We start from the raw sequence: 19,248 nt of genomic DNA, 5'->3' as shown, positions 1-19,248 counted from the left end.
TACAGATGAGGAATTAGGTCCAGAGAGTTAAAGAAACTTGCCCAGAGTTATACAGCTGTTAGCTGTAAATATGGGCTGAAGCTAAGCCCCAAAGTATAATACCACAGAAAGATAGTGTTATAAGAATTCAGAAGAGGGGGAAGGTGCTACCAGCTATGGGTACAGACAGGGAACAGCTAAGGAAAAGGTACTTTTGAGGAAGCATTGAAGGATGGATAAAATGTGAACATGTACAAAAGATGAGAAAGTTCATTCTAAATGGTATATGGGAAAAGGCATTTATGCAGTTTGTTTGGACTGAAGGAAAAGAATGAGAAGGACTGAAAAGCAGACTATAATAGAAGTTATAGCAAATTCTTTCAATAGAATGTTTTACACAGACTTCAGTCTCTGCTGCTTGTACTCTGTAACCAGTGAAGATGTTTAAGGGAGAAAGCAAATATATGCCTCAGAAACATTAATCTGGCAGGGAGCTCTCTGGAGGCAGGGAGAACAGTTAAAGGGTTAATGCCCTAGTATCAGCAACTGGGAAAAGCAATGGGGACAAGTGAGGAGGAGGAGTGAAACACAAAACAAATGTTTTTGGAAGTGTTCAGACAACACTTCTAAAAAATTTTGTGTAGCTGTGCTATAGAGCAAATCAGAGATGATGGTTTGTGACCGGTATACTGTTTGAAAGGTGATGTATAGTAGCATATATAGAATATTTCATTTTTAAGCTGGAGACATCCTTCCCATGCATAATCCACAATCTCTGCCTAAGGCACAAAGCCCCTCTTGTTCATGTCCATCCAGTGCGGCCTTTCTTCCCTGAGCCATCCTCCCTCACTCTAGTGCATTCCATTATGTCTTGTGTAGTTCTGATTCTACTGCCAAAAATTAATTCTTTAGAGACTCTAGCTTTGCCCAATACAACCTTTCCACTGAAATTTTTTCCTGACAAAGGCCCGACCTTTGTTGCCCACTCAAGTAGAGATTGCCTTGTCTCCCATACTCCCTGTGGGAGATAAGACTGAGTCAGGTTAGCATTCATTCATCTGCTTTCTTAGAATAGCAGCTAGAGACCAGCTCAGACAGTAAATAGATGGATAAAAACTTACCTTCTCAAAATGTTTCTCTCACCTTAATTTCCTATTTTTATTCATCATATCCTTCCTCACTCCAGTGAACTAGCCCTTTGATTTTACTGAGACTTCAAATGCTTTTGACTTGTTTTGTTCTATTTTGATCTTACAAAACGGACTCCTGCCCTCCCCTTCTACTTCTTGCCTGGTATCCAGGGTCGAGTACATCAACTACAATCTCATCAACTCATTAAGTTCCTATGACCTTCCTGATTACCAACACAACATGAACCCAACCATCCATCTGATCCAGCCCTATACTGCAAGTATCCGTTACAGAAAAATTTCACTGGAGTGACTGGATCCTACATTTGACCAAGGCAGAGTACCAATAATACCAGGCAAAGTAGAAGATAAACAAATATAAACTATGGACCCTGCACTTTACTATTCAACTGGGGCCAAAAAAGTTGGTCCTCTGATGTAGAAAATGTCCAAATATGCTTTATTTTTAAAAATTGCAATATGTTATTCTTCAACTATATATAACAATACCTCTTAAAACTTACTGTTCCAGTGCTGGCAGATACTTTTCTTAGACCGCAGGCTCCAGTTTAAGAGCCCCACTTAAAAAGAGTTAAAAGAAGCTCAGTATTCATAAACATCTCCATTTCAGCTCTCAAACAGAATGAACACCTGCTTTTGTCCTATGTTTCTAGGTTCTGGGCTGAAATCAGACAAAGTGAAAACTACAAATGACTCCCCAAATCATTCTTTCTCTGCTACATTCATAGCTATAAACTATCCTTCATGCTGCATGTCTTAATTTTGCTGCTACCTTCCAGTTAGGACACAAGCCAATCATCACAATGGCAGGAGAATGAAGCTTGCTGAACATGGGGACATTTTCTTATTTGGCTTCTAAACTTACTCATTCAGCAATGCCTTCAGATGGAGCTGAAAGCTGCGTACTGCTGTGTGAACGTTATTCAGTTCTCTTGACTTCTGCTGAGTCTTGGATAAACGCTGTGGTACTGACTGGTGCTGAGTTTCAAAGTACCGATAAAACTCATAGCTGCGTTTAAGCTCTTCCAAACAGGCAGAATGAGCATGAGGTAGACCTTGAGTCACATCAGATAAAATACAATGAGGCAAAAGTGCTGGAGTAAGTAAGGGCCCAGGAGGTGAATTAGCTGTAGAAAGTAATAGGGCTAGCCGTCTGAAGAACTCTGAACTCTGTGCCACCCAGAGTTGAAACAAAACCTAGAAAGAAAACGGGACTACATCAATAAAAAAAACTGATCAAAATTCAAAACAAACCAATAATTTGTTTATCTTAACTTCTGGTTAAATTTCTCACTTTATCCTAAGTAATGAATACGGCTGAGCTTGAACTAACCCTCAAGACTGGCTGAGAATGTTTGATCAAATTATGTAGTCATGGCATGTGGGAACTTCTAATACCAATATAGCATGTAATACCAGTATATATTTTAGAACAGTTCTAACCCAGAAAAGTAGTGTTGATAATGAGATACATCTATTGTAAATGAATATTCCTTGATGAATTATTTACAAATTTGACACAAAGTAGGAAAGAAGACAGTAGGAATAATGGACCTGTAGAAGTCCAAAGAAATGAGTCAGTGATACATCCAGAGTTTAGGATTCAAAATTATACCATTATTTTGGCTTAGAAAATAGCTAAGAAATAACATAGGAGTGCATGGGTACCTCAGCCGGTTAAGCGTCTGACTTCAGCTCAGGTATTGATCTCAGTTTCTGAGTTTGAAGCCTGCACTGGGTGAGCTCAAGCCCCGCTTCAGGTGAGCCTCACTTCTCTTTCTCTCTCCCTGCCCCTTGTGGGATTCTCTCTGCCGCTTTTCTCTGCCCCTTGCTCACTTGTGCCTCTTTATCCCTCTCTCAAAAAGCCAAAAATAAAAATAAAATTACTACTGGAATCTTACCACACACACTGTTTTTCTAACTTGCTTTATTTTGTTTCTTCCATTGTACAATTTTTCGACTACTAATCCCAAAGAATTTACCAATCTCATATTACTTAGCTTTTAATTTGTTTCCAATATTTGCTGTTGTAGTAATATCATGAACATACTTTGAGTATATTCTGATTACTTATCTTTAAGCTTAAGATTACTGAAGAATACAGTATCTTTCCGAAGATTGGTATTTATTAACTGCTAAAGTGAGCCAATCTATACTTTTATTAATAGTGTGTGACTACTGATCTTCACAGATAATGAATATTATCAACTTTCAATAACCTTGGCAAAATGTCTACTTATTACTAACGAGATTGAATTGGCTATTTTTTTTTTTTTTTTTTTTTTTTTTAGAGAGAGCGAGTGAGCGAGCGAGCAAGAGCATGTATGAGTGGCGGAGAGGGGCAGAGGGAGAAGAGAGAATCTTAAGCAGGCTCCATGCTCAGCGCAGAGCCTGACACAGGGCTCAAATCCCGCAACCCTACGGTCACGACCTGAGCCAAAGGCAAGAGTCAGACGCCCAACTGACTGAGCCATCCAGACGCTCTGAAACTGAATTGGCCACTTCTAGTTCTTCCTTTGTGAAACCAGTTCATGCACCACCTATCTTGTCTAGATTTAACATAACTTAGTGCTCTTTATATAGAAAGAATTCTATCTACCTTTGTTAAAAATCATTGCAATTTTTTTCATTTAGAAGCTTAATTCTTATATAGTCAAATATATCCTTTTATGTAGATTTTCCAAGGGAAGATACAGATCTTATATGCTGTTTACCCATGTTTGTTAAAACAAGTAGTCATAAAGTCACTCATGCTGGTTTTCTATTAATGTAAACTCACTATCTATAAACTCTGATTTAAGGCAAGATATGCTTACAGTAAGAATTTTAAGTATTTTGATATCAGAATATAAGGATCTCCTCATTCAATCTTTATGATGCTCTCAACTTTTAAAGACAGCATCACATACATCAGGAAGGCTATTATGATGATGGTTCAGCAAGGGACCGGTGTCCCATTTACATTCAGATAGCACAGGCACAATCGGAGTGCAACTGTCTTTTCTTCAGCCCTTTCCACAGGCAGAGTACCTTCAAAGCAGGAAGGCTGAAGCCATCTGTAAGGTCATGTGCTTCCTCTTCTGAAATCTGCTCTTCACTAAGGCCCAGGCCCAGCTCCTTAAAAGGCACCACACAGATGTAGTTGGTTACATTGTCACTCTCAGAGTTCAGGGGGTAGGTTAAATTAAGTTAAGGCCTTTTCATTTAAAGTATAAAGGGTACAGTCATATCATCCCAAATTACCTTTACTCATCTTTATTCTGAACTTTGACTGGAGGTGATTAATATCCATTAAAAAAAAAAAAGAAACCAATCTTAAAATCTACTATATTAACAAACCTCAGGTATCTTACTACTAGTATACATGTGAATAAAATACCTTCATCTCTAAACAGTCAAAAGTTCAACTCTTTACAAGTGCTAACGTGCTAACTTAGTTATTTTTGACAAGTACCTTTTGAAACTGTATTGTGTACTTCGCTGTATCGTGGCTCAGGCCCTTTCTACACTACAGTACATACTTTTCTCTTCTTCCCAGTGCACAGGCTGCAGAACACCATTAGCACTAAGCCTGTTCTATCTAGGTTGTCCCACTCAGACTACTGGCCTGTTTCCTCTTTCTCTTCCTCATGGGTATCTATCAGCTTAATATGTGATTTTTTCCGCCTTCAACAGTTTTTATAAAGAATATATCCATATAATTCCTTGGGGTGCCTGGGTGGCTCAGTCGGTTAAGCGTCCGACTTCGGCTCAGGTCATGATCTCATGGTCTGTGAATTCGAGCCCCGCGTCGGGCTCTGTGCTGACAGCTCAGAGCCTGGAGCCCATTTCAGATTCTGTGTCTCCCTCTCTCTCTGCCCCTCCCCTGTTCATTCTCTGTCTCTCTCTGTCTCAAAAATAAATAAACATTAAAAAATATTAAAAAAAAATATCCATACAATTCCTAATACTGAACTATTTTTATATTTCCAGCATACTCTTATTTGATCATATAATATCTTAATATAGTGCTATCGCAAATATATAAATATTTCACTTAAATATTTTGTATCTCCATCTGTGAGATTGGTCTAGTTTTTTATTCTTTATAATACATGTTTTGGTATTGCAATTACAGAATCTTCATAAATAAAATGAGGTAGTAGAGGCTTCCTAACCTTTCCTATGGTCTGAAATAGTTTTTAAAAAAAAATATAAAACCATCTGAACCTGGTAGTTAAAATTTCCTTTATTCATTTAATTTTTAAACATGTAATATATTCACAGGATTGAAAATTCATAAGGTATAAAAAAATTCATAAGGTATTAAGGGGCACCGTAAAAACTGCTTCCTACCCCTGTCCCTTAGCTACCTCATTCCCCTAGCTAAAGGCACAGACGATAACTGTGATTAGTATCTCTCAAGATAACCTGTGTGTCTTTTTTTTTTTTAAGTTTATTTTGAGAGAGAGAGAGAGAGAGCAAAAGAGAGCGAAAGAGAGCACGAGCAGGGGAGGAGCAGAAAGAGAGAGGGGAGACAGAGAATCCCAAGAGGGCTCTGTACTGTCAGCGTGGAACTGGATGCTGGGCTTGACCTCGCAAACCACAAGATCATGATCTGAGCCGAAACCAAGAGTTGGACACTTAACCAGCTGAGATACCTAGGTGCCCCTTCTTGTGCACCTTTCAAGATACTTTATGCATGCATAAAAGCAAATCCAAATATAAATATGTATGTGGATATATACACATACACATATTCCCTCATATGTATTTATAATCTCCCATATATACAAATAGTCTCATATATATGTGTATGTGTGTATACATACACACTTTTACGCGCAATCGAAGGGTAGCATAAACAATGCTGTGCACTTCATTCTTTTTTTCAACAATTTGGATATCATTCCATAGTAGTGCATCAAGAACTTTATCTCTTTTCTATACCTGCAAATTTTCCATTGTTTACATAAAATCAGGTGTTTTCTTTCTTTCTTTCTTTCTTTGTAAGTTTATTTGAGAGAGAGAAAGAGAGAGACAGGGAGAGAGAGAATGCATGGGGGAGGGGCAGAGAGCGAGGGGGACAGAGGATCCGAAGTGGGCTCTGTGCTGACAGCAGAGAGCACCATGTGGGACTCAAACTCATGAACCATAAGATCATGACCTGAGCTGAAGTCAAACTTAACCCACTGAGCCACCCAGGTGCTCCCAGGTGTTTTCTTTTTTAAAAGTTGCTGCCACAAAGTTGTATATACAATCTCCTTATAATTATTTTAATTTCTTCCATATCTATGGTTATAGCTCTGTTACTAATTTTGTATATTTGTACTCTTTTTACTTTGACCAGACATGTGAGGGTTTATACTGTTTGCTCTTTTTGAAGAAATAGTTGGTGGATTCTTTTTTATTTTGATTCCTTAAGGTTTCTTGTGTGGTAAATATGTTCTGGTTCCTGCCTACCTCTGAATGTCACCTAATGCCCCAACTCCCAATTTACTGTGCTCCAGACATGATGGCCTTTTTGCTGTCCTCCAGTCCTGCTAAAATAACTCCTGTCACAAGATCTTTATACTCACTGGTCCGTCAAACTGGAACATGATCTTTCTCCTCATTACAATCTCATTTTATTTTATTTATTTATTTTAATTTTTTTGTGTTTATTTATTTTGAGAGAGACAGAGACAGAGTGGGTGGGGGAGGGGCAGAGAGAGAGGGAGACAGAGAATCCCAAGTAGGCTCTGCATGGTCAGCGCAGAGCCTGATGTGGGGCTCGAACCCATAAAACTGTGAGATCATGACCTGAGCCGAAATTAAGAGTCGGACACTTAACCGACTGAGCCACCCAGGCGCCCCATAAATCTCATTTTAAATGTCAACTCTTTGGGAAGGCCTTCCCCTATCATCCAATCAAAAGCAATAACTCACCAATCACTCTATCCTATTCTGCTGGGTTTTTATACAACAGATATGTGAAAATCTCACTTTTTTATTCATTACCTCATCCACAAGAAGGTAAGAGTCATGAGTACAATGATCTTGTTTGTCTTGTCCACTGCTAGGTTTCTATTACCTAGAAAAAGTAACTGGCACAGGAAACTCATGAATTTGCAACCTCTGTTAGGTTATCCCTTTCTGCTCCTTCACCCCTCACTAAGCTAGAAGTATTCTGAGGCAGGGACCGTGTCTATTACGTGAACCATCATATATCTAGTGACTAGCATATTGCTTGGCACCGAGTTTATTCTCAATACTTGCTGAATGAGTAACTACTTGAAGTTCACATGCCATACTACCATACCCCTATTTTTTCCCCCTATCTTTGCTTCATTATACTTGAATGCAGACTTTTATTATCCTCAAGGTCAACTCCTTGAAAGCATTCTTGACCCCTTAGGCCAAGTACATTGTCCTACTATGTTGGAAGGTACCCTGGGCACTTCTAGTGTATTATGAATTCCAGTTAATCTATTGAGTATACTCAAAAGTCTAGCACATAGCAGATGGGTATTCAGGCAGCATGGGAATTGAATGGACAAGTTCATGACTAAAAATAAAATGCTTTTAATTTCCAAAGAAGTCATACAGTTAAAAGAGTATATATATATATATATATATGTGTGTATATATATATGTATGTATACATATATATATATATATATATATACGCACACACACATAGAAAAGGTTTTAAGTCATAAGTCCTATAGGACTTATGACTTAAGTCCTATTAAGGACACTTAATAAGTCCTATTAAGACACAACTTCACCTCTCACTAGTCGTGTAACACCAAGCAAATCACACAAAATGGAGATTTTATTTAGTTTTTTCATAAAATGGAGATAAGATCTAGCTGGAAAGGTATATACAAAGACATAATAAAGCACTCTGTAAACGTTAAAGCATATTTATCCATGCTACAGTACCCCAAATACTGAAGGTACAAAGAAGTATTTTTGTACTCTATTTACTCACAATTTAACTTATCTATGAATCTTAACTGAAATAAAGATCCTACACACTTTTATTTACTGATTAACAGAACTAATTTCCTGATTTAGTAAATGTAAGTGACTGACTTATTGTCATGCAGTCTGAGTGTTTATTATACACCAGGCACTGTCTAAGCACTTTATATGCACTAACTTATTTGATGTCAACAAAATCACAGGAAGAGTATGTTGTTACTGCCATTTTTAAAATGAATAACGCAAGGTACAGAAAGTTAAGAAACTTGCTTAAGGTCACCTAGGCAGTAACTGATAGAGCCAAAATTTAAACTTAGCCAATCTGACTTGAGAGCCTCTGTTTCTTCAAAGGGGAAGGATTTCCTGTTACCAGTTTATTTCCATGTCATGACGCAAATTTGTGTGTCCAGTAACTCTTAAAAATGTCAGACCTAGCAAATCCAGGTTCTTCTGACTTTATTCTTTGGACCAGTAGAGGGAGGGCCTTCAAGTTTTTCCTCAGTTAAAACTGAGCCACACGAGAACAGAAAACCTTTTTTCCTGTCTGTTATTGTTATTCCCCCTAGACTGCATTTCCAGTTTTAAAATAGAAGTGATGATGGAAATTAGCTCCAAAATAGGCAATCTCAGTTCACACTTAACTTTTACAGGATGCAGCTATACTATCTATATATTCAGGACTCTGGAAGCATATTTATTCTTACATGAAGACAGAAAAGGATATTTTTTCAGCATATATAGGGTAGCGAGCCTTGCTGCTTGAAAGTTGGCTCTTACAGTTCTGTAGACAGCTTTCCGAAGACCGAGGAGATGCTGACTGGGATGCTGTCCAGCTTTATTAAATGGGCAAGCAGCACTGACCCTGTCAAGCAAACTTGAAAAGTAAAATGTGATACAACTGTACAGGTGTCCTAAAGTTTTTGTTTTCTAAATCCCCAATTCTATTCAACTTAGAAAAAAACCTTTTTCATGGTTTTTATTAGAAAAAGACTGTAAATATCCCAGCTCAGGTCTCATAAATAGCCATTTCCCTGATACATGTATAGCCCCCCTCCAAAAAAAGACAAATGAAAAATAAAAATCTCAAAGAGTAAAGGCTTCTTCTGATACGGGAAACAATATATTTTAGTCAAAATATGGTAGAAATGTAGAATACTTAGGTAAGACATTGCAACTTTTTGATATAGACACTCTACCTGCTAAAATATACTAAAGTGGTACTGCTTTACATTTAGTTTTTAAAACCTGTATCTACAGTAAGTATGAAAATTTTTACATTCTTAATATGCATTTACATATGTTCATCACTCATATTTTTGGTCACTTGTACAGAACAATGAAATACTGTATAGAAATACATTCTGTACATTCATAAAAGTAGGGTAAAATGACTTACCCACCTGCTGCCACTGGCACTTACCTACTCAAAATGAAGTAGGGGACGCAGAGAGATAACAGGACCAGTGGCCAACAGGGGAATGCAAGTAGAAAGGCAAAGGAAGGGTTACTAGGCAGTAGCATAGCTACTCTCCAAACTATTCAAGAGGAAGCACATTTCATAGTACTTTCCAAAAGATAAATGGGGAGTACCTATTTGCAACAATGATGTATAATATATCATGCTTTGATAAATGAAACATAGAATGATTTCATATTACATAGCTATTGGATAATAGTTTTTCCACCTAACCAGTAACCTCTCCCAATAGCAATACAAAATATTGGAATTTATAAATTTCTTACAATATAACCACAAATTTGCAAAACAAGATATCTAAATCAAAACTTTTAAAATGTTAACCAAACCATAATGTATTCAGACATTAAAAATCTATAAAAAACAACAACAACAGAGGACAATGACTGATAGGCTTAATTTAAAATAAGGGAATGAGGCAAAGAATGGTTAAATTCTTTGCTAGAGAGGACAAATTAAGGCAGAACAACACAGCACATGTTTTCAATATATGGAACTCTTGTGTGCGCTCCATTTTACTAATAAATCAGTTTTAAAGATGAACATATTTCTAAAAAAGTTATGATTCAAGATTTATTGTTACTCGTAATTTTTCTCAGTCCATTATCCAGTTAGATGGAGACAAGTCAAACAATTTTTTCCAACATTTCCTTTGCCTGACTGCATGTCAATGGATAGGAATCATAACCCGGATGTAAGTCATGTGTAGCTGGCCCATTTTAGCTCTTCGTGACAATTCTAGACATAATTTTTAATGTAAGCTGGAAAATGACAAAAAGCACAGAATCCTCTATATGTGCCTAAGCATTAATTGGACACATAGCCATTTAGCTTAACCAGTCTGCTCAGTGAAATACTGTACAAATCAAGAATGAAAAGGAGCTATTACTTAGCATTGTTTTCAACTTTTAAAATCTAATGCTCAAACAACTTAATATTTGTTATGCTCTATCAACAAATAGACTTTATAATAGAAGGACAAATATTAAGAGACACGGAGAACTATTACATTTTGAAAGAAGCAGAAAAAAAAAGTTACAAAATCTCTCTCCTGTTTTGGGATTGTTTAAACACTGTTCTAAAACACAACAGAGTAAAGAATGAGTGACTACTAGAGATTCTTTCGCTTTACTGTTTTGTTATTTTCCAGATACGGCTTTTCTGTCAGGACAGTTTAAGTGCTATTCTAGAGCACAGCAGAGTGAAGAACAAGATTACTACCCAAGGTTCTTCTGCTCTCCCTTTTCGTGATTTTGCAGATATAAGTAATTAAGAGTAATAATCATTCTTCATCATATACTTACTTTCTCCCACCTACAGACTGGAAAGGTTATGTAAGTTAAATAAATGATTAAACATACTACAGTACTACTGTCATTTGTTAGTGTTCAGCAGGCAGCCTAGCAGACTGGAAACAAGCTCTAGAGTCAGATGGAATGGACTTGAACGTTTGTTCTACCATATGTAATTGTATGCTTTTAGTTGTATACAGAATTAGAGTATTTGGACCATAATTCGTGCTCAATAAACATTAACTATCCTTTTAATAATAGAATAAATATCCTATATATCCTATACCTTAATATTTAATTAAGACTGGACTACAGTGGAGAGTATTTAAGTTCCTGTGGGAATGTGAATATTTGTTTGATATACTGAGAGTATCAGTGCCATAATATCTGCTAACATTTACCTAAAGAATATTATTAATGCATGGCAACATTTTTCAAAATGAATTCAAGTCAGATACATCTATCATTTAAACTGAGGAAAGAGAATGTCTGGCAGAGAGTAAAGGAAACAAACATTTGTTGGGTAATTTTGCATGCCAGCTTCAATATTAGGCTCTTTTTGTATATTAACTCATAAGAAATCACATAACACAAATAATTATGATTCTCTAAGCTCTTTGGTTTCTCAAAGTAGATAAGCAGAATCATACTACATATTAAATCTAGCATATAATGTATTCATTCCTTCACAGTTAACAGACTTTTATAAGTGCTAAAGAAAAAACTTACTTTTTTTCTGTAAATGCAACACAGAAATGAAAATAGGTAATAAATATTCTAATTTAACTATGTAGTAGAAAAGAATTATTTAAAAAATAAAATGAAATATGAACTCACAGTGTAAATCCTCTGGAAATGACTTCAGTTTCTTGAATGAGACGTAAAGCTTTTCTCACAAGGTTAGTAAAAGCTCGGCTATTTGTTGCCGTATCTTCTAAACGGCCAATGTATTTTTTTAGAGTTACTTGTAGTTTGGCTGTCCTCCAGAATCTCAAAGCTCTTATAATCAGATAAACAAACAGGATCACTCCCCATATCAGCCAGGAAGATACAATCCACCAAGTGGGAAGCATAATGAGCAAACTAATGAAGGCAAACAGCACTGAGACATCCCTATAACACAGAAACCAAGAAACATGATACCCATCAGATTAGAGAAGGATGTGTTACTTTAGTCCATAATTCAGGTTTACCAAAATAGACAAAATGCTAGTAGCTTCTTTGTAAACTATGACTTTAAAAAATAACATTTAAATAAGTAATGTGAAATAGTTTTTAAAAAATCTAGCAACTAAACAACGGTGTCTTAGGTATTAAAATCTAAGCTAATAAGTTTGTAAAGAACGTAAGAAACAGGTGTCCTCTGAAATGACTTTTTGTTTAAAGATAGGGACTCTTCTGGGGCGCCTGGGTGGCTCAGTTGGTTAAAGTGTCCGACTTTGCTCAGGTCATGATCTTGCGGTTCATGAGTTCAGGCCCCACATCGGGCTCTGTGCTGACAGCTCAGAGCCTGGGGCCTGCTTCAGATTCTGTCTCCCTCTCTCTCTGCCCCTCCCCTGCTCATGCTGTCTCTGTCTCAAAAATAAACACTAAAAAAAAAAAAAAAAGATATGGACTCTTCTAACCTAAAAACCAAGTACAGAGTTTAAAATCCAATTTTTTTAAATTTTTTTTTTAACGTTTATTTATTTTTGAGACAGAGAGAGACAGAGCATGAACGGGGGAGGGGCAGAGAGAGAAGGAGACACAGAATCGGAAGCAGGCTCCAGGCTCTGAGCCATCAACCCAGAGTCGGACGCGGGGCTCGAACTCACGGACCGCGAGATCGTGACCTGAGCTGAAGTCGGACGCTTAACCGACTGAGCCACCCAGGCACCCCTAAAATCCAATTTTACAAATTTAAAAGTAAAAATAATTGTTACTAATTTTTAACATTAAAGTACATTTTAATATTAAGATAGTATCAGTTCTTTTCCCAAAAGTCAGACTTTAATTATTTGCACAGAAACAAATATCTCAAGAAAATATAAGCATTTTTCCAATCAGAAATAATATGTACTTGAGTAATTGTTTCAAGTTATCTAATAATCATCATCATAAATCTGGAATACACATACTGCAGCTGATAATATGCACATACTTTGTACTTTTTCACTGCTTTAACTAAAGTAAAAGTATATATGAAACTTTTTAAATCTAGGCAAATTACAAGTATATAGACTAAAATATGTCTTTTAAGCAATGAAGGCTTTGATAAAAATGTAATAAGAAAGAGGTGAATATACGGAGATGTCTCTTAGGATGTCTAAAAAAACATCAATAATACTTAGACAGTTATAATCAAATTATAAAGAAAGTCACATGTAAGAATGCTTCCTAATAAATATTTACCTGTTCTAATTTCCCTTGGAATCCTTTACTTTCAGGTGATATTGGTAACATCATAAAGCAAAATCTTATCCTATACTTTCATGCATGAATAATGAAGTCTAAAAGTATTTACAGGCCTCAGTGTTGCTTAATCACACCTGTGGCTAAAGCAAACTTAGAAGTTAAAGCTAGAAAATTCTTAAAACCCTTGGTTCCTTCTAGCAGCTCCTTGCATTCTTAGATTTGTAAAGGATAAGATGATGCTTTACTCCATGATGATGCTGAGTGCCTACAAATTTGGAAGACATACTTTGTTATCCCTTACAGTATGAAGCATTTGTCAATATTATAAGAAAGACACATCCAGAACACTGAGGCCAATGTTATGTAATCACCTATATAACTTGAATAGTTCAAGCAATGATTTTGTTCACTTAATAAACTCATACTTTAATAGTTCAGTTCTGTGTGTGTGTGTGTATATGTATACGTATGTATGTATGTATGTATGTATATATATATACACGTATATACATATCACGTATATACACATATATGTATGTATATACATGTGTGTGTATATATATATATAAATATATATATACAAAGTCCCTTTTTGGTATTCATGGCCTGGGACTTCTGTATTAGACCCAAATACTTCAAGAAAAGTTTTAGGACTGAATTGTCAGTCTATATTTCCTACGGCTTCTCAGTCAACAAAGCAAGAATTGACTGTTTACCTCCACGTCCCATTCTATTTCTGATGTCTCTACAATGTGTTTATGATATAATCTATTAATTTTAAAGAAACATAAAAGAGCGAGTGGCTAGGACTGCATGCACACATGTGTATAGGTGTATGGGTAAGAGAGATTCTTGGGGCACATGTTATGCCTGCTTGTTGGGTTATTAAACACAGAACTAATTAGATTGAATTAAAAATATGTAATAATTGGATGTTTTTCCAGCTTCACCTTAAATAGTATTTATTTTAGAAAGGTACTTTTTTTTTAAACTTCTGGGTTATCATTAATTACAATGTTAAAATGTATGGAATGTTTATAATTTACAATAGAGAGCATAGTGGATTTCCTCTGCTAATACTGTATATGAAAGCAAAGGATAGATGTTTTCTGGACAGTACCAAATATTAGGGGTTGCCAGGGAGCAAAGCGTTGGAAGGTGTCCATTTTCCTGTTGTTGAGGTTGCCCTGCAGACAGGATACTGGGATCAAGTAGCTCAATCAGCTCCACATCCTCTTGTAACAGGACTTCCTGTTGCAGGATGGTATGTAGTGAGTCGAGTCGGAATCCAATATCCTTGCCATTAAAAAACCCGAAGAGAGGCATTAATACACACATAATTTTGTATGAAATGCTAAGCTCCTAATGTACTAACAAAATTTAGGGGTACTATATATATTTTCAGTATAGCCTCCAAGAAGATACAACAGTCCAATCTATCTTTAGTATTATGTATATGGGGTTTCAGTTTCACTGTAAATGTGAAACAATAAAAATTGCAATGGACATTATTGAGCCACCAGATATGAAATATAAATTTTTAATAAAGAAATGTGTAGTAACTACATATTAATAAGCCTGTCTAGTTAAGCCTAATTAATTAAATTGCTGGAACAGAGCATGGAAAGTATAATCCTGTAACATAAGATGTTGTCCCTGGATACTGTAACAATATAGCCAAAATGTAAGAATTACATCAGCAGGATCAAGGCCTTCTAAAAATGGACAAACACAACATTAAGGAATGTAATGCAAAACCTCGCTAATATGTGCATAGCACTTTATAGTTTACAAAATGCTTTCACATATACCAGCTCATTTATTCCTTCTTCTTTTCTTTCTATCCATCTATCAAGAAATATTATATATACCAGGCACCATGCTTGAGACCAAAGGCACAAAAAATGAACAAAACATACAAGGTCTCTACTCTTAAAGAGTTCACAGTTTAATGAAGAGGACTGAAAAGGAAACAGTTACAATATAATGTGCAAAGAAGTGCAATAAGGTATACCTGGGATTATGAAAATGGCACAGAAGAACCAAAAGTTGTAATGAAGTCCAAGAAAGGAAAACAGGTGATGCCTGCCTGAGCTGAGTCTTAAAGCATGAACAAGAACTGACCAGATGAAAGAGTTGGAAGACGGGGATGGGAAGAGCAAAAGCCTCTCTAGAACTGCAAGTTACTGCTTTTAGCTTTCCATACAATGCATGGTAAGAAGGTGAGAGATGAGGGGGTGCCTAGCTGGCCCGGTCAGAGGAGCATGTGACTTGATCTTAGGGTTGTGAGTTCAAGCCCCAGGTTGAGTGTAGAGAGTACTTAAATAAACTTCAAACAAACAAACAAACAAACAAACAAACAAACAAAATAAAACAAAAAGGGTGAGAGATGAAGTAGCAATGTTAAGAGTACATAGGTTAACTTTCACAGTAACCCTGTGATGTACATTTCATCCTCCTCTCCATTCTATAGAGGAGAAAACTGATGCCCAAAGAGATTAAGTAACTTCTAGAATTCTGATTTCAAATCCTAAGTCTTTGGTAGTCAATTATACTTTCCTACATATAGCCTGCTGTATGAGAAAATTTGAAGTTTTATTATGCATTACATGTAAGAACAGAATGATCCTATTTTAAGAAAAATAGAACTTTTACCGGATAAGGCCTTTAGCAGTTAAAGTAAAACCAATTAGGTCCAGGGTTTGAAGGCAATGGGTTTGCTCTTCTTAGCCAGTTAATCATTCCCACACAAGAGCCTACCCTGCCCTAGCTCCTCATAATGGGAACTTAATAGGAATGCAGTGATCCATATATCCAACTATGAGAGCATGTCCTCGATTGTGGGTTATGTATCACCACATACACTCCTTTTAGAGAAGAAGAATATTTTTAATATTAGTCCCATATGGATATATTTATTAATTTTCTTTCTTTAGATAAGCTCTATGTCCAATGTGGAGCTTGAACTCATGACCCCAAGATCAAGAGTCACATGCTCTACTGACTAAGCCGGCCAGGCACCCCTTTATTGATTTTCAGTTATATAAAACAAGAACATCTTGGAACGCTGGTCTTCCTTTAGCCTGGCATTATTTTTTTTCTCACCATCTACTGACACACCTTGCATGTGCCTGTGTATCACTTTTGTTTCATATTTGAACCACTGTTTCTTCTCTCTTCTTTTTCTCTTTCCTCTCCTTTTCTTTTTTCTTCCTTTCTTTCTCTCTGGTTTTTTTTTTTTTTTTTTTTTTTGAGTTCTAGTTACCATACAATGCTACTTTAGGTTTCAGGTGCACAACACAGTGATTTGACAACTCTATACATTATGCCATGCTCACCACAAGTGCAGCTACCATCTGTCACCATACAGTGTTGTTACAGTTAGCATTGACTGAATTCCCTATGCTGTGTCTTTCACCCCTGCGACTTACTCATTCCATACTGGAAGCCTGAACCTCCCACTCCCCTTTGCTCATTCTGCCCATCCCTCCAACCCCCACCCCTCTGGCAACCATGTTTGTTCTCTGTATTTATGGGTCTGTTTTTGTTTTGTTTCTTTTGGTTTTCAGATTCCACATATAAGTGAAATCATATGGTACTTATCTTTCTCTGTCTGACTTATTTCATTTAGCATAATACCCTGTAGGTCCATCTATGTTGTTGTACATGGCAAGATCTCATTCTTCTTTTTATGGCTGAGTAATATTCATTATCTCTCTCTCTCTCTCTCTATATATATATATATATATACATATATATGTATATCTATATCTATAATTTCTTCTTTCTCCATTCATCTATTGATGGATACTTAGGTTGCTTCCGTATCTTGGCTATTGTAAATAATGCAGCAATAAACATAGAGGTGCATTTATCTTTTTAAATTAGTGTTTTTGTTTTCTTTGCATAAATAACCATTAGTGAAACTACTGGATTGTGTGGTATTTCTGTTTTTAATTTTTTGAGGAACTTTCATATTGTTTTTCACAGTGGCTACACCAATTTACATTCCCACCAACAGTACTGAAAGTTCTTTTTTCTCTACATCCTTGTCAACATTTATTATTTCTTGTCTTTTTGATATCAGCCATTCTGACAGGTGTAAGGTGACATCTCATTATGGCTTTGATTTGCATTTCCCTGATGATTAGGGATGCTGCACATCTTTCCATGTGTCTCTTCACTCTTCTTAGAATCATGATTCTAAGCTTAGGAACCAATTAATTGACATTCCACCCCACTTTCACAAAGAGAAGAGCACAATTCACTTTATACTACTGTTAGGGAAGGGGTGGAAGCAAGGAAGGCAAAAGGAGGAGCATGGCAGCTTTTCAAGTAATCTTTAAAATAAATCCTCACACACTGGCCTTATTATCTGATTTGGATTCCACACACACAGAGAGATATTAAAACATTAAGTATTAAAAATCAAGTTTTTGCTATAAAAGCTTTAAATCCTACCTTTTATGAGACCTCAATGTACCTACATTTGGGTAAGTTTAAAGAAGCCTAACTAAAGGAAGGCTAAGGCTCACAAAGAGAGGGAAAGCTATTAACACAGAATGGGAGCTTTCCCTCTTCATAGCCCCTTGTACAGATATGCTGCTTAATCAGGTACACTTTCTTTAACACCATCCTTAGCATCAGAACTGTTTGCAAAACTGGGATAATGTTTCCCCAAAACCATTGTGCTTTGAGGCAGTACTAGTAGCTTTAGGAATATGTGATTCAAGAATGTGACAAACTACCTACAATTACCTATAAATACAAATGAACCTGAAAGGGACCAAGACACTCTAAATAATTAAAGCAGTATTATCTAGTGACTAGACTGTCTCTACAAAGGAAGAACTTGAACTATATTCTGATCACAGTAGCTATAAAATTAAATCAGATTACACTGAGGAGTTAAGTTTTTTCTTAAGGATAAATTATAAAATTGTATATTACCCTTTAATTATAAAAATGAGAACTGCAGGGGCACCTGGGTGGCTCAGTTAAGTGTCCAACTTTGGCTCAGGCCATGATCTCATGGCTCATGAGTTCGAGCCCCACATCAGGCTCTGTGCTGACAGCTCAGAGCCTGAAGCCTCTTCAGATTCTGTGTCTCCCTCTCTCTCTGCCCCTCCCCTGCTCGTGCTCTGTCTCTCTTTCTCTCAAAAATAAACATTAAAAAAAAAATGAGAACTGCAGAAAATAGGGAAACTGTTGCAATATGCCAATCAAACTAGTGGGAAAATAGACACCTGCTATATTAAGAAACATCTCACAACAGCCTTATTTGGACCGAGGTCCAAGTGTCAAACAAGCGAAGAAATTTAAAAGCTACTAATACTGATTGACTAGATTTTAGATTATCATCTTTATGGTCGGATGCTCTGTGCTGTGGGGAAGTGCACTAGGTGAACTTTGGCTCACCCGTAACAAGTTTGAGTGCTGAGACCTAGTTAGTACCTAGGTTTATATCCTGGTTCCATATCTTAAGTTATTAACTTCTTTGCTCCAGTTTCCTCATCTGCAAAATGAGGTTAAGAATAGTACCTACTTCAATAGTACCTACTATGAAAATTAAATAAGTCAATATTTGTACAATATATAGTGTCTGATGCATAGTAAGTACTGGTGCAAATTAAGTACTATGTAAGTCTTAGCTGTTAATGTTGTTAGTACACACGAAATAATTAAAACATAATAAAGAAAAGCACCATAATACAATATATAAACTTAAAACATAGCCGATAATTGTTACTATAGTGTTGAAGAAAATAAGAGATCCAATAGACTGAAGTTTGCGGGAAAGGCCTTAAGGAAGAGCTAGGACTGCTTACTGAACAGACTATAGTAATAGAGGAAAAACGGAAAGGGTTCTACCATAGTATAATAGCACAAACACAGACATGCAGAACAGGTATGGAATAAAAGAAAAGGAAGACTGGGTTAGGTGATGAACAAATTGGTGGGTAAGGCTGGAAAGGTAGTTTGGGGCCAAATTTTGCAGACTCTTTGA

The 19,248-nt window shown here is 36.3% G+C and overlaps 1 protein-coding gene across 6 annotated transcripts in view; it reads right to left on the bottom strand.

Annotated features, from left to right (window-relative positions):
- The window catches only part of VEZT (vezatin, adherens junctions transmembrane protein), a 65,107-nt gene that overhangs the window by 15,700 nt on the left and 30,159 nt on the right, over positions 1–19,248 (bottom strand). For 4 of the 6 annotated variants that reach the window (XM_047066143.1, XM_047066145.1, XM_047066146.1 and 1 more), the window contains exons 4-8: positions 14,362–14,537; positions 11,685–11,960; positions 8,803–8,940; positions 4,161–4,308; positions 1,996–2,327 (exon numbers count right to left, since the gene is read on the bottom strand). In XM_047066143.1, coding sequence (XP_046922099.1) covers positions 1,996–2,327; positions 4,161–4,308; positions 8,803–8,940; positions 11,685–11,960; positions 14,362–14,537 — 1,070 coding nt within the window. Of the gene's footprint in view, positions 1–1,995; positions 2,328–4,160; positions 4,309–8,802; positions 8,953–11,684; positions 11,961–14,361; positions 14,538–19,248 lie in introns of all 6 variants that reach the window. The other 2 variants (XM_047066142.1, XM_047066144.1) reach the window with 1 other exon arrangement.

Source organism: Lynx rufus, unplaced genomic scaffold, assembly GCF_022079265.1.
Source record: "Lynx rufus isolate CCGP_SWC_20201006 ecotype Redwood Valley unplaced genomic scaffold, mLynRuf1.p SCAF_7, whole genome shotgun sequence".
Lineage (NCBI taxonomy): Eukaryota > Metazoa > Chordata > Mammalia > Carnivora > Felidae > Lynx > Lynx rufus.
This window is presented reverse-complemented; position numbering and strand designations above follow the sequence as displayed.